We start from the raw sequence: 16056 nt of genomic DNA, 5'->3' as shown, positions 1-16056 counted from the left end.
TGGACCAGAGATGGTATCCCTTTGAAGAGTCTGGCCAGCAACAATTCTGCACAGCCAAGAGAACTCGGGTTCCCTCCTTAAAATTGCCAGTGTGGGAAGATGAGGCCAGGAGGCTTGAGGGTTGTAATATGAATGATTTTATTTAAGTATGCTGGGCACCACCAGGCAACATGGTTTAGACAGTGGGCAAGGGAACAGTCAGGCAGACCAAATGAATGCTACACCGGAGACAGCCCTGTTCTGTCCCATCACTGCAGGTTACAAAATGGAGCATTGCTGCTGCAAGGCCAGCAGAGAGGCTGGGGGGGATGGAGAGCACTGGCACTGCCTGGGGCACAAAGTAATGGAACCAGGAGGTGTTTGCTGCCTGCCCTCTGTGCGCTGCAGCAAACCAGCAAGAACGGAACCAATTTTCCAGAAGGCTGAGCACTGATGGCTCTTGCTTAAAAAAACAGTCTGCTCTGATGGGGGTAGGTGAACAAGCAGCCTGGACTCAGCTGGGAGAGACCACCACACCTACCTGCCTACAGCCTCTCTGAGCCCACTGGTGACCTGCAAGAACGTGGTTCCTGCAGTGGCAACCAGTTACTGCTTACATTCATCTCAGCTGGCGCAGTGTATGGGCTTTTCCCTCACCTCTGTAAAAGCCCTCCAGCTCTTACCCAGTTTCTGTGCCCAAGACTGACCCCAACGTGATGTTTGGCGATGAACAGAAAGGAGGGGAACAGACAGGAACTGCCATCAAGCAACTCCAGCTCCAGTGCTACTGCAGGTTCCGCAGAAAACTAACACTGGGGGGGAAAAAAAGAGCACCGAATAATGCACAAGAAAAACTTGAAGGAGAAACAGTGGCATGCCCCAACACAAGCAGGTCTGCAGGCTGCCCATGGCTGTTAGAGCAGAAGCAAAGCAGCCAACAGGTGAGCAGAAAGGCACCACCACAGGGCAGTGGAACACAGCCAGCAGGGCAGCTTCCTGCTCGCAAATCTGCTGCTCACACCAACCTCCTGGTGTGGTTTATTGCCCTCTCCTTTGGTGCATTCCCAGAGAACAGCGAGGGGCGGTGGTGCGGGATTGGCCGTTCCGCTAAGCGTGTGTGCCATGCGCAGTGCGAACATCAAACAGCTGGGTAACAGGTGTTCAAAGAAGACCCAAAGCATAATTCCCAGGTGCTGTGGTCAGTATTTGAGATATCCTCAGACATTTCAATAAATAAAACAATTTTTACATTACAATGCACCTTCCCAATTACTATTTTGCCCCAGAATGGATAAAGTACACAAGAGTTACGCCTGGCTGTGAATACATGCTCCCTTGGCCCTGACATGGCAGGAAGGAGGGAAACAGCCTCAACTCTTACAAAGAACACGAGAAGTCAGCACTGTAAATCTTGGCAGGTTGTGGGGGAACACACAAGTGCCTTCACGCCCATTCCAGGGCACTTGCTTCCAGAGGAGAAAGGGTATTTAAAAGAAGGTAGGAGAGAATAACCGTCTAGTACAACGATAGCTGATTAGATTTGCTTTGTTCTACTCCATGCAATATAAACTAAGTCCTATCGCCAACTTCTCCAGCTGTGGTGCAGACCCCACATCAGGCTAAGAAGTTACACACGCATACACGCACTCACACACCAAAAACGGTGGGGGCAAACGGGCTTAACTGTTGAGAATGTGCTTTCTCTTAACAAAAAATATATTAAAAACAACTTCAACAACCTACTGATAGTGAAGACACCGCTAAAGAAGGAAGTAGCTATGGGGTCTCAGCTATGTGTTTCCAGACAATCCAGGCATTGCAGTTGGGCTGACGAAAGCCTGCACGAGCAGTCTGCAGTGGTTGGCTCCCTTCTGGCTTGCCAGGCAGTTTCTATAAGCTGTTCCCTTTGTTTTCGCTTGTTTTGTTTTACAGTGATGGATGTGATTGTGATACAGAAAATAAAGGACTGAAATGAAAAAGGAATGGGCCATTCTGGAGAACTTCAGATTGGTATTTTCTCCTTTTCATAAAAAAAAAGTTAGTAGTACTAATACAACCCTCCTGCTGCTGTCGTCTTTGCTCAGTGACATCGGGGCATGCTGGCGCACACACACACACACAGGCAGCTCTCAGACACTCAGACTCAGAAAAGCGAGTTTAAGTGAGTCTTCGGAGGAGACTGAGGACAGGTCCCAGGGCTAGAAGGTTTTCCGGTGGATGGCACGAGCTCCATCTTCTTCATATTCCTTTTTCGAAACCCACATTTTCTTAAAGGTGTCCAGAGAGGCCAGGATAGAGCCACTGGGGAGAGACAAGCATGTTATGGGTTTAAGGAAAATGTTGGGGGCACTCTCTTATCTCTGCAGAGATGGGTTGTTTCTATCATGACACATCCCCATGCCAGAAAGGTGCTGAGGTTCAGTGACCTAAAGGCTCTCTGGACAGTCACTCCCTCTGCTGCTATCCTCAAACATGCTGGCACTAGACAACTGCCCCCTCCCACACAACCTGCTGACTGCTGCTCCAGGAACACACCAAGAATCACCCAGCTGAGCAATGAAACCCTCCTAACACACAGCACCAGGAGGGACAACAGCACTGGAGTCCCTCCCCAGCCCCATCCCACAGCAGGACATAGCACTGTGCAGTACATACCCAATCCATGTGGAATACAATCTCTCCTGAGGAGCTGATATCTGTGAGAAAGAGAGAATCAGTCAGTACCTTCCCAAGCTCCAGTCTGTTCTCCCTGGCACACTGCCCCCACTTCATTCCAGCTAACACCTGACAAATACAGATATGATCTCTCCCAACGGAAAGACATCTGGCAGTCCCCCCAAAACAGCCACTGTGGTCCAGGATCCTGGACAGGGGTGATGTTGTCAGAGGACCCATCTTCTCAGTCATGAAACCAAATTGATTTTCATCACAACAGCAAATTGTTGAGCTGTCCCAGGAAAGTAATTTCTTGTTTGTAGCCAATGGCAGCTGCACTCTCAATGAGGTTCTTTCAGGGTCACAGAACAACACATGTATTAAGTGATAAACAAAGAGACTGTCCCTACCCTTATTTTGACGTCCTTCGGAGCAAGTTTCTTCACTTCGCTCAACAGCCTGTCACCAAAGCCTACACAGGACAGAAAATGTGTAGTGTGAGCACCTTGGCAAAATCTCAGAGTCCCTCCACTTACAATGCAGACATGTCCTATGTAGCCCTACTGAAATATCCCACTCCAGATCTTACAGACAGACTAGTCTGGGGGGGCACATAACACAGTGAGATAACAAGATTTTGTCTCGCTGAGACCTCAAACACTGGCACAATGGACTCTATCCCTCAGCAGCAACTTGTGTCAAGCAAATAACGTTTTTAGTTAGGACCTCCTCCTTAGGCATAGGAGCCTTGGCTAGGCATTCCTCCTGTGTCCCACCCATTAGTACAGGGGGCTGAATGGGAAGACCAGGACATATTTGGAGATGTCAACCTGTGGATAATAGACTGATGGGTTCTGGCAGAAGGTATCTTTAGGTCAATGAGTACCAGCTGAGCACTGAGGGGATGGGTAGAAACCTTTCTGCGCACACACAGCTGACACTTCATGCAGGACCAGGACCACTGGACTCTCCCACACACCACAGACCTAAAAGAAGCTTTGGAGATGCAACAGCCTTTCAGGTATCTACTCTCAAATATCCTGAGCTACAGCACCAGCAATGAACACAGCTATTCAGTACTGAGACAGGCAGAGTCATTGGAGGAAAACAGTAAAAGCCCCTCAAGTCCAGGAAGTGATGTACGAGGGCAGAGATGTTTTGCATACTCAGAAGACTGAGATTAGGACTCAGAAAATCAGACAGTAACTGCCCCAAGAGAGCAGAGTTCCCACAGTCCTCACTCCACAGGACAAGCTGTGTGATCTGCGTTACCTTCCCTGTTTCAGCTAATAAGGAAGCAAGAGATCAGGTATGTCAGAGCTCACAGAAACAGGAGAAGCAAGAACCTTTGAAAAGCGTGGAGCCTCCAGACAGCACGATGTTGGAGAACAATGTTCGCCTCAGGTCCATGTCTGACTTTTGAATGGCAAAAACGAGCACTTCATGGAGTCCTTCACATTCCTCCCCTATCAGGTCTGGCCGGAATAGGAGCTCTGGGGCTCGGAAACGGGCAGGGCCGATCTGCAAGAGGAGGCAGCACAGAGGGAAGAGACTACAGTTGGCCCTGCCTTTCTTAGGTGAAAACTTGAGAGTAATGAAGTCTCCTAGACATTCATGCTGCATCATTACATCCAAAGTGAATTCCAACTTGGACTACTGCTCCTACAAAGGGCACCATTTCCACTTTGCAGATGCAAGAAATAAAGAAACTTGCTTAGCTCCGTACAGCAGGTGGCTGGCAAAAACGGAAGCAAGTCCAGCCCTGGCACTGGAAGTAAGACCTGTATTTCTTCTCCTTCAACCATTCTACAGTGGGCTCAGTCTTCTGAGGAATATTCCTAACTCACTTTTCAAAGCAACTGTTTCTGCACAGGAAACAATTCTAGGCAGGACAAAACCCATAAATAAAACCCCTGCTGAATTTAGTAAGCTGACAACCACCCACACTCCATACTTCATCTGCATAAAGTTTTGCTTGATCAGAGCCTACACTCAAACAGGTCATGGTCATGCTGCATCCTTACTCAGGACTTCCAGTAGAAGTTGTGAGGTTTCTAGTAGTATTATCTTTCCCTAAAAATTCTAGTGTCCAGTCAAGAGCTGGGATGAGTTCTGGTCTTTTAAAGCTATCACCTCCCACCTAACATGACATGAAATTTCCCATCCCTAGGTAGAAGGCTGCTCTGGAAATCCTGTGCTTTACACAAGGAATTCTCCAAGGGTGGTCCTTACAAACCTCAATAGTGCTTCCATCTGGCAGGTAGTACTGAGCCTTCTCAGTCTCCAGAGTCTCATCCTTCTGGGGGTTTATTGACAGGTAGCAGGCACGCTGGAGAGGAAACAGGGAGAGAGAGATGATAAGGGTAAACCCACATGCTTCTGGTTAAATATTTACCTCACTAATAATCAAAATGTATGTATTCCTTTGGGGAGACTGATTTCAACAATAGTTTGTGCTGGAAAAAAGACATTTTGGGCTCACATCACACGAAGTACCTTGCAATATCCCACTTGTGGTCCCTACCTGCCACAGATTTTGCAGACCCTTGCTCTGAAGGGTAAACAAACACTAGTGAAATATGTAAGACCCTGGGCAACTGCAGCACAGCTAAATGCAAAATTGATTCTGAACCACCAGCCCATCTCCACCTCCATGTTAACAGCCACATAACAGGAATTAATGTAAGCTTGACTACAAGTCTCCCAGAATACAGGATAGCTGATGTAAGCAAGGAACGTCTGCAACTCATCCTGTCCACCACCCTTGTTCAAGCAGGGTCCCCTAATGCAGTCTGTCTGGGACCATGTCTGAGTGACTTTTGAATATCACCAAGGATGGAGACTCCACAACTCTCTGGACAACCTGCACCAGCACTTGATCACCCTCACGCTACAGAAGTTTACGTTCAGACAAAACCTCCTGTTCTTCAATTTGTGCATCTTGTCCCGTTGCTGGACATCACTGAAATGAGGCTGGTTCTGTTTACTCTGCACTCTCTCTTCAGACATTTATGTACATTGATGAGACACTCCCCAACCGGCTCTTCTCGTAGCTCAACAGTTCAAACTCTCTCAGCCTTTCTGCGTACAACAGATGCTCCAGTACTTTAATCATCTTAGTGGCCCTGGATTCCCTCAGGCAGATAACGGAGTTAGGTGCAGAGCCAGGTAGGCTGGCACTTCCCGCCAGATTCCATAAGCCACAACTTCCCTTGAGAAGAAATTCCCCCTTGGACAAACAGAAACAAGACAGGGCATCACCTCCTTGATGGTCTTGACAATCTCAAACTCGGAGGTGGTATGGAAGTCATAGCCTTCCTTCCGGAGATAAAGACGCAGGAAGCGCGAGACATCACGGCCAGCAATGTCAATCCGCATGATGGAGTGGGGCATGGCAAACCCTTCGTAGATGGGGACGGCGTGGGTAACGCCATCCCCCGAGTCCAGCACCACTCCTGTAGTCCTCCCGGTCGCGTAGCTACGAGGGACAAAGGGTCAGGTCAGAACAAGCCACTCAAAGTGAGCCCAAGAATGCAGCATATCCACACCTGACTCAAGGAGCAAAGGTCTCACATGAATAGAGGCTAAAAAACCATCAAAAACTGAGTTCTCATCACAGTTCAGCAAATTCATGTAAACTCTTTATTACAGAAATTGAGTTTCAGTTCTTATACGAAAAGGGATAAGTCAGAGATCAGCGAGGTCTTCCACAAGGTTTTTTTTGGTTTGAGAAAGAATGGATTTCATGGCAACATTCCACAAACACAAATCAAAGACGAAAGACACTTACAGGCTAAGCACAGCTTGCATGGAGATGAATAGTGCTGGCACATTGAAGGTCTCAAAGAACACCTCAGCAGCACGCTCTCTGTTCTTGCGTGGGTTTAGGGGTGCTTCCGTCAGCAGCACAGGATGCTGGTAAAGAGAAGAAGGATCTGTGCTGCAATAACCAGGAGGCAGCTAGGAGTGTGTTCCTGAAAATTTCCGGGTTTTTTTCACTTGAGGAACCATTGGTGCAAGAGGACAGGTAGAAAGGAATCATTTCTGCCACTGAGCTGTATTAGACTGTGAATAATCTCTATTAGTTGGAAGACCAGCAGGGTTCTGGTCTAATAATGAAGGGTTAGGAAACATGAGTAACTCTGTCCTATGAAGGACAAACAAGACTCTCAGTGGCAAAAGTAAGCCAGATTAGCCAAAATACACAGACCCTAAGAAAGGGTGAAGGCATATGGTCTTAGTACAAGCAGACAGAAATATTCCTACTCCACTAATACAACTTATAATCCTCTCAGACATGTAATAATCTTTTGGTCAGATCTTTCCAGACCACAGGACTGTGGTTTTCTCCTTCCTCACTTCAAATCATGTCACTGCTGAGTGGATATGCCTGATGTGCAGGCAGAACAGGAAAAGTTAGAAGCACTTGGCCTAGAGCAGAATCATTAGAGAGTGTGAATAGCAAATGTGAAAGGCAGATTTTCAGTCAGGCCAGAATAGATTAGGAGAGGAATTCTGCTTAGAACTTCTTGTGCAGTATCTCCTGAGAGGTGAAAAAGCCTAATTTAGTAACAGACACACATTTAGAAAGAAGGGCAAAGGAAAAGTCCCAATCTTTGCTGGAGTTCCAAGGCTCCTGGTGTTACACAAGCACTGAATGATACCTGCACCATTACATAATGAGGTCTCTCACCTCCTCTGAGAATGTCTGAAGCTGGTCTTTAGAATACACATACTGCCAGATCCGCTCCATGTCGTTCCAGTCCTTCACTATGCCATGCTCCATCGGGTATCGGATTGCAAGGAGACCTCTGTGCTCCTGAGCAAACAGAAAGGACAAGAGACCATCAAGAGACAACAATCACATTTCTGAGCACTGTGACTATGATTTAATGTCAGACTCAATTTCAAGTTTCATTCCACTAAAAGATAACTTAGCTCTAGCTTATAGGGAAAAATCTGAACATTAATCATAACCATCTCTCCCAGACAAGTATTCACAAGATTAGACAAGGCCTTTTTATAGCAAGTAGGAAAGTCTGGCATTTGCAGAGCACAGTCCATCCTAACACTTTTCAAACCAACACACAAGAGACTTGTCAAACGGTATCTTTGTGGTACCAGCTCAGTCATGATACAAAATGTAAGGGGGTGGTACTGGAGAATGTAATGATACAGACCTAGAAGGAGCCTAGGAAAAAAAAAGGAGATATAGAAAGTCTTGGAAACAAGGTCTGTGGTCAGCAGATTGGCACAAGACTTTCATGAAGCTTCCCACTCCACCTTGGACACACTTAAAAGTGACAATATGTTCTGCTCTTCAGGTCTACACACTGATACCAAGGAACCACAGCGCTCCTTACAGCAGCATACCAAGGTATGTGGAGAAGTGCAGTGTACAGGTGTTCTTACCTCTGCCTTTGGACCAATGAAAATGTCCCCTTCTAAAGCACCAGCCATAACACGAACGTGCTTTGGTCTGCCCACACTAGAACAGAGACAAGAGCATAAATGCTTCTACAGAGGGCTCAGATGCACCCAAGGATTTCATACTCTGTGTTCCTCTCTGTTCTAACCAGACCTTTCTAAAGCAATGGGTGGGTCTGGGGAAACTATAAGGTGCAGACTGACCCAGGTTTGCTCTAAGCTAATCTCAGAATCAAAGGTGAAGAGAACAGACTGTAGACAGTTCTAAATTGGCAGGACATAAGCCATCTGAGTCTGGCCACATTTTTGCTGATGGCTCAGTCTTTACCTGTTCCAACACTGGCTGGGATGAACATGGCTAGACTGAGCAATTCTCTGACCCACATGGTGCTGCCTGACCTCAGGAGGGGTTCTCAGATTAAACAGTTGTAGTCCCATTCCCCACCACCCCATACGGACCACACTGCTTAGAACACAAACTAAAATTACTCATTAAAAACCCACTCCATTGAATATAAAAGCCAGTGATTAATCAGAGGTCTTGATCCAACAGTCTTCATCCTGGCAAAACTCTCAAAAAACTTCCAAGGAAGTCTGGCAGGAATCAAAATATTGTACCACCAAAGAAAATATAGAGGTCTTCCCACCTCTCATCTCAACTTTGACTTTTTCCAGGTCCTTTTCCTTATGTCTATAGACTAAAGCATCCTACAGGTTTGGTTGTGTGTTGAACCTGACAAAGTTCATCTTCTATGAAGTGTGTCCCTCCCCAAAAAAGTCTCTTGATAGCACTTAAGAGTAGATATTTCCTCTACCTGATGCTTCTTTGCAGCAGGCAGAAAAGAAAAACTCACTTCTCCAGTTACAAAACTGGACCATTCCTCCCCTTTATATATCATATCAAAGGATTGGTACACAGTACTAAGAACTTACCAAGACCAGCAGAATACTTACTAGTTGGGAAAGCAGTATTTTGGTATTTGATCACCTGCAAAACCTGCTTTAATCACACCCGAGCCCTGTGGGAACAAGAGACAGATGCATGAGCTTATTGTTCACTCCATCATCCTCCCAAGTTTTAGAGCAGCAAAGTACATCAGCACTGCCGCATCCTCTCCTTTTTACTAGGAATAAAGCTCCTCAGTGACTGACTCTCCAGGCAGGGTTGGGCATGGGAAGTGCCAGCAGACCAGCTTGGCCACTGGAAGGGAGTGACAGGCAGCCACACATCACACAGGGCACAACCACCCCACGCCCTCGTACTGCTCCACACCCCCCCAAACACTGCTCTGTACAGACCAGTATTTTTCTACCCAGTGCTACTGCAAGGGGTGCAGGAGGCTGAATCTTCGCTCCACAGTTTTGTATCAATCCCAGATATCCTCTGGATGGAGCAGAGCACCACAGAAACACAGGCAAGAGCAACTGAACCCTGCCAGCTGCAGGGGGCACTGTGAGGATGAAGGCTACCGGCCTCTTAGAAGTAGATTTGGAAAGGATGGAGGCAAGGTGGATAAAGTCACAGATGAAGTAGGAAGGGACTGTGGGAAACAGGTTGGAGTGGAGACTAGGGAAAAGATCAAGTGGTAGATAAACTAGCTAACGCTATGGAGGTAGGTCACAAAAATGTAGTCAGAAAAGACACTAGAAACCAACTCAGACTGGTGTCTGGAAAGGACAAAGGTGCTAGTTGGACTGCAAATGGAAAGGCTGGAGGCAGGAAGTGCAGCTGACGGGATATGGCTTGTTCATAAGGAACCAGGAAGAAGAGATGCAGTATGGCAGTCACTAGGGCACAAATCCAAAGAACCTTCTGTACCATTCAAAGCCCAAACACAGAGAGGGTAAGACCAGCCACAGCGAGGCCCTGGCAGGGAGTCAGTGCCAGGCATCTGGCCCCGCAGCTCCCATTCCTGTCTGGAAGCACCCTGAGAACCCCATCATCAACTTAGATCTGTGCTGACTCCTTCCCCTCCTCCATTTCCTCTCCCTGCAGAAGGGAATGACATTTTGAAACAATGAGCAACTTGCAGGAACACCCAAGTTTTGCTAAGAACCAGATTTTCATGGGATCTCTTCAGATAAACCATTTCACTGTTAATCCCAGACCACCATGGGAGCAAGCTCTTCTGCAGAAAGAGAAGCAGTTCTGCCTGACCCCATACTGTGAGCAAAGTGTGCAAGTTTGCACTGAAAGCTGTGACCTGTGAAGTGCCTGTTCACTCTCAAGAGCTCTGCAGCAGGACTGCTCTGTTTTTGAGGCCAAAAAGACATTTTGGCTGCCCCAGAGCACTTTAAAAGGAGTAGCTATGTAGCTCCTCCATTGCTTTCTGCTTCTCTCACCACCTCTGCATGCGTCAGCATCACCGTTTTAACTTGAGGCGGAGGCCAGATGAGCAGCTCAGGGCTCTGCCAGACAAGCCCTGGCTGCAGCGGTTCCTCTGTCCCAGTGCTGGAGATTACCAGCCAGAGCAGGCTCAGCAGAAAGGAATGTGGGGTGGCCCCAGCCTCTCCTGTTCACAATCCACAGCCTTAGTGCCAAGCTACTTCCATCAGCGTTTTCAGCCAGGATGCCGAGCTCTGCACGGGGCATGTGTGTTCTGCCACAAGCCCGGGTGCTCCTGCCTTGAAACCGCCAGACAGATTTGCCAAGACACATCTGTGGGAGACAAGTGTCAGGAACACGGCAAACCACATCTAGCCAGTCATAAAGCACACGGAAGGTCAATTGCTTGAATCCTTGTCCCCTGATTAACACCTGCAGCCAGGCTGAATCCATACCCAAGCTGGACTACTCCCTCCTGGCAAGAGGGACTCAGCTCCAGTTGCATCCCAAGGTCTCTATTAACTGATAACAGTGTGATAAACTTGACTGTAAAGTGTTAAAAAGGCTTCCCTTGAGACAGACGCTCCTCTGGCTATTCCCTTCAAAGCAAAGCAAGGAATAAAACAAAACCGCTACTGTGATTTTTCATATCATAGCTTATAAGCAACACTCTACCTGGGAAAGAACACCATCCTTTGTCAAGTCTCAGAGAAAACAAGCTGAATGAAATGCAGTAAGGTAACCACATCAGAATATTGCACTTCTTGAATATTTTATTCGAGATAATGACTGATCTTGCTGCCAGCACAGCCTGCTGCTGGGAACTGGTTTCAGGAGAACAAAAATGCTCCTATTTTAACTTAGAAATTGAAACTTGTTTATGCCGGGGCCAAAAATTACCCAGTGTGTCATGGAGAGATTCCCAGCAAGTTATGAATTTTAAGATTTACATACTGACGTTCAAAGTTAACTGAATGTGTTGGTAGTTCAGAACTCTGACTTGGAGTCAAAGAGGAGTGACTGCTTTGACTGTGCCGGGAGGATGGGGCTTCAACACAGCTGTGCTTCCAAGTGCCTGGGAATAAACCAAGCACAGCTGTTTGCTATCTCTGCACTACAAAGACCTGACACCACTTTCTGACCTATTCCATTTTTCTTGAAAACATTTTACTTCTTTGAATATATGTGTGCATACAGTAAATCTGTTTATTATAGACCAGTCTGAGATTCCTACACAATGAGAGAAAAACAATTAAATTTTTAAATAATCTGGATTCAGTAGGTTTTTCCATCTTTGTTTCAAAAAAGAAAAAAAACCATGTATCTTCCCTTCTGCTACAAACTCTGATTTCTTAAAACTTAAAAAAAAATTTACAAATGAATATATTTTCACAAGTAACTATCTTGGCTGGGCTTTCATCCAATATTTTTTTTATTTTAATCTGAACAAAAAATATAAAAGAAGAAAAACTAGATGTAAAGTGTAAAGGTCAAGGACTATAAATTAGACAATGAATAGTATTAAGGTTGTGCTGAGGTACAACTCCAATCTCTCACTGTATATTACAAAACTCTCCCAGCTGAAAACATGTGGCTGAGAGCACTGTTTGGTAAGAGGAAAAAATCCTCCTTGTTGAGTTTTTAGCTCCATCCTTTAATGTCCTTTTGGAACACACTGAGACACCAGAGCACAGCTGGGACTCGAGAGGTCGGGCTTGCTCACCAGCTCAGTATCTTGTTCCCCCCTGCTCACCTTCACACACACCTCTCTGAGAAGCAGTAATGGAACAGCCACAGGAACAGGGGTACCTGCTCTGCACAGCCCCACTTCCCATCTTGCCTGAACTCCAATGAGTACCAAAAATGCAGTGTCACCACAAGGCCCAGAGCCTGCCAATGTTCGAGGCAGATGTCACAACAACCACTCCATTCTACTTCATGGGCAGGGAGGAGGAGGCAGGGAGCTCGTTTATCAGGGAGGCAAGAGGAAGAATTGGCCTTTATTAAGACCAGCTGATAAAATGAGAAAAGAAACAGAGTCAGCTGCTGGCACATGAGCCCTTTTTCAGGTCTGATGCAGGGGTGGCAACCACTGTGCTAAATAAAAGGACATGTTGCAGTTAGATATAGACTGTTACTGTATGACTATAGCTCTACAAACTCATTCTCACAATACCAGAACTCCCAGAAATAACTTTAATGGTCAGCTAATCACATGACAATACAGCAGATGGTGCTGCTCCAGTCATTTCTAAGAACAATCAACCTAAGACATTCTTTCATAACTCCAATGAAGAAGACACATGTTTTTCTCAACATGGTCAGTTCTATGCTTAATCTCACTTTCTATTAGATGTTTTCCTTCAATGTCTAACCTCAATCTCTCTGCCGTGATTCCAGGGAAAGAAACAAAGCCAAAACTGTATCAAAGAGCTCAAGGTGTAGAAAGGAAACTGGGATCAATAATAAAGAAGGGATCAGAAGAATAACTGGCTTGATCTGAGAACACCTACAATCATTCACTTTATGGGGAGATAAAGCAGTAAGTTGTGAAGTGCCAGGCTAGCAGACCCACATGCCATCCAGCAAAAAGATTCAGTAGAAATTAAGCTTTTGGAAAAAGAAGGGAGCACAATATTGACCCTTCAAAATATCACAATCTGAATCCCTGGCAGTAGAGGTCAGAAGGGAGGAGCATGGATTTGTGACTCACTACACTGGAAGAGACTCCCTCCAAGACACGCCCTCCCTGGATGGTCCTTCCTCCTGGAAAGCCAGCTTGGATGGGGCAAATCAGAACTGGACCTAGAAGTACCTGAGCGTGGAATCACTTCAGCTGTGCTATTGCCCACACTGGTGCAGATCTGCTTTGTGCTGATAAGGAGCATCAGCAGCTTGGAGCAGCCATCTGCAACACCACACCGCACTGTCAAATTACAGCTGATGCAACCGGGGCTGGGAGCAGAGCCTTCAGGAGCGGCATTCCAAGGCATGCCTTGGGAGCCTCACTCCTTTGCTGGGATTACTGTGCTGGACGCACTGGAGAAGGTGCAGTACTGGGGGTGCAATCCCCTCTCGCTGAGCCTGCGATGGGGACCTGCCTGCAGGGGTCCATATCCCACATGGGCCAAAGGAAGCGTGAGGATCCGCAGAGCACGTGGGGGTCCACCCAAGGCCTGCCAGGAGCCCACTGGAACCCCGACCGTGTCCCGGCCCGGAGCACGGCGGGAGCGCGGCCCCGGCCTGGCCCAGCACCCGCATTGTCCCCCCGGCACAAAGAGCGGCGGGGCGGGGCCGGGGCAGCCCCGCACGACTGACGGCTCCTGCCGCCAATCAGCACGGGTGTCGCGGCGACGGTGCCTCCGCTCCGGGCAGGTGACCGCGGGACGCGGCGCTGAGTGACAGCCCCGCCAGCCAACGGGGCCGCGCCGCCCGCCCAGCCCGCGGCACCCCGCGGCGGTAGCGGGGGCTGCGCCCCCAGCGCGGGGATGCGGCCCTGCCGCGGTGAGTGAGTGGCAGCCGCCCGGGCCAACCGCGGCGGTGGGAGCGGCGGGCCCGCCCCCGAGGAGGCCGCACAGAGCCGGGCGAGGGCCGAGGCGGCGGCCGGGCCGGCCGAGGGGGGGCGGCGGCGGGCGGGGCGCGGCCGGCCCCGATGACAAAGGGATTGCGGGCCCTCCCCGCTCCCCCCGCTCCCGCGGCGCGCGGCCGCCCGCACTCACGTTGTCTATCACGACAGGCTGGTTCGCTATCACATCGTAGGACTCCATGTCGAGGACCCGCCGCAGCCGCCCGACAGGGAGCAACAGCCCAGCCCTCGGCGGCGCATGCGCGGAGCGGGGGAGCGGCGCCGCCTGGGTGATGTATTCCCGCGGCCGCGGCGCCTGCCGGGAGTTGTAGTCCAACGCGGCCTTGCGCTCGGCAAGGCGTCATGCCGGAAGCGGGGCATGCCGGGAGTTGTAGGCCGGCGCAGGGCTGTGCCCGGCAGGTCGTCATTCCGGGAGCGAGGCATGCCGGGAGTTGTAGGCCGGCACAAGGCTGCGCCCAACAGGGCGTCATTCCGGGAGCGGGGCATGCCGGGAGTTGTAGGCCGGCACAAGGCCGCGCCCAACAGGGCGTCATTCCGGGAGCGGGGTATGCCGGGAGTTGTAGGCCGGCGCCGGGAGCGGGGCGCACCAGGAGGCGGAGTACGGAAAGGGAATGATGCGGACACATCCACGGCCGGGAAACCGCTGGATGTTGCTGTCCAGGGGATGACTGAGCGCTTCCACCAAAACCGCTGCATCGCAATGGACTGGCTTCCTCTTCACCGATTTTCTCCCCCTCATTTTTTTCTAACAGGAAAGGAGAAAAAATGTGATTCCATCAACTTCTGTAGAGGGAATGTGTGATTAAGGAAACTGTTTACTTCTGTGGAGGCGATCTATGACTCAGGAAAGCGCTTTATTGTCCCATCATTTCACGGGATTATCTCTACAAACACATAACACATCTCTCACTTCCGACTAATACCAGTGTCTTTGCCTTTTTCAAGCAGTGATGACCACAAAAGAAGTGTTGGCACAAAGAATGCACATCGCAGCCGTTTCAATATTGAACAATGTGTTCTCTGTCATTTTCCATTGGCTATGTGTTCTAAAAGCACTTGGAATGATTGATGACTGAAATGCTGGGTCTTGAAATTAATTAAGATGAACTTCCATGCTGGTGAGTGCACCTGAAGGCTGATTCAGGGCTCAGCTGTCCTGTGCCACATCCCTCCTGCATATAGGGACTCTTCTCCTGCCATTCCTGCCTTTAGCCCAAGCAGATAATCACAGAACCAGAGAATGTACTGAGTTGGGAGGAACCCACAAGGGTCATCGAGATCAACTCTCAGCCCTGCACAGAACACCCCGAGTCACACCATGTGGCTGAGGCCATTGTCCAAACGCCTCTTGAACTCTGCCAGGCTTGGTGCTGTGACCACTTCCCTGGGGAGCCTCTTCCAGTACCCAACCACCTTCTGGGTGAAGGAGCTTTTCCTGGTAGCCATCCTAAACCTCCCCTGACACAGCTTCAGGCCATTCCTTTGGGTTCTGTCACTGGTGAGATCAGTGTCTGCCCCTCCTTGTCCCCACATGAGGAAGTTGCACACTGCAATGAGGTCTCCCCTCATTCTCCTCCAGGCTGAGTGTCTAATCTCAGATACTTGCCCTTAGTGATCTTCACCATTCACCGAGTGTCAAAGAGAGACTGCAGGATGGAGGGGCTTAAATTATTTCAAGGCCAGTGTTGTATCACCTCAGTGAATGCCAGGGAACAATTACTGTGTGTGCACTGAGCTCACACAGCCTTTCCTGACATCACTCTGTTACATTTACCTTCTCAGCTGACTGTAATTAACTTCTTGGGCAGAAGTCACAAAAAGTAGCATCACAGTAACAGGACAAGAGAAATACTGTTCACTGTGGGAAGTGAGATTACCAAGTGCTCACCTCCTCCACCAGGAATTGTCACTTGTCTGTCAGCCTGACGGCGTGTCATCTCCCAAAAGGTATGTCGTGAGTGTCACTTTTAAAGTAAACTCTCACTCACTTAAATGAGAACTGCAAGCGTGAGCACTCACCCTCTCGTCTCAGCACTCCATAGCTCATATTTCCTGTTTGCTGATCAGCAAGCAGGCCCCTGCT

The 16056-nt window shown here is 48.7% G+C and overlaps 1 protein-coding gene across 1 annotated transcript; it reads right to left on the bottom strand.

Moving 5' to 3' along the window:
- Window positions 1-119: 119 nt before the first annotated feature.
- Window positions 120-14232, bottom strand: ACTR1A (actin related protein 1A). Its single transcript, XM_071564288.1, has 11 exons — window positions 14107-14232; window positions 9016-9080; window positions 8047-8122; window positions 7328-7453; window positions 6425-6549; window positions 5896-6112; window positions 4871-4963; window positions 3981-4155; window positions 3045-3106; window positions 2635-2675; window positions 120-2280 (listed from the first exon to the last, which is right to left on the bottom strand). The coding sequence occupies exons 1-11, from the start codon at window positions 14152-14154 to the stop codon at window positions 2178-2180; spliced, it is 1131 nt and encodes a 376-aa protein (XP_071420389.1). The 5' UTR covers window positions 14155-14232; the 3' UTR covers window positions 120-2177.
- Between the last annotated feature and the right edge of the window lie 1824 nt (window positions 14233-16056).

Source organism: Pithys albifrons, chromosome 9 (assembly GCF_047495875.1).
Source record: "Pithys albifrons albifrons isolate INPA30051 chromosome 9, PitAlb_v1, whole genome shotgun sequence".
Taxonomy (NCBI): Eukaryota; Metazoa; Chordata; class Aves; order Passeriformes; family Thamnophilidae; genus Pithys; species Pithys albifrons.
The sequence above is the reverse complement of the archived record's forward strand: the minus strand, read 5'-3'. Positions and strand labels throughout refer to the sequence as shown.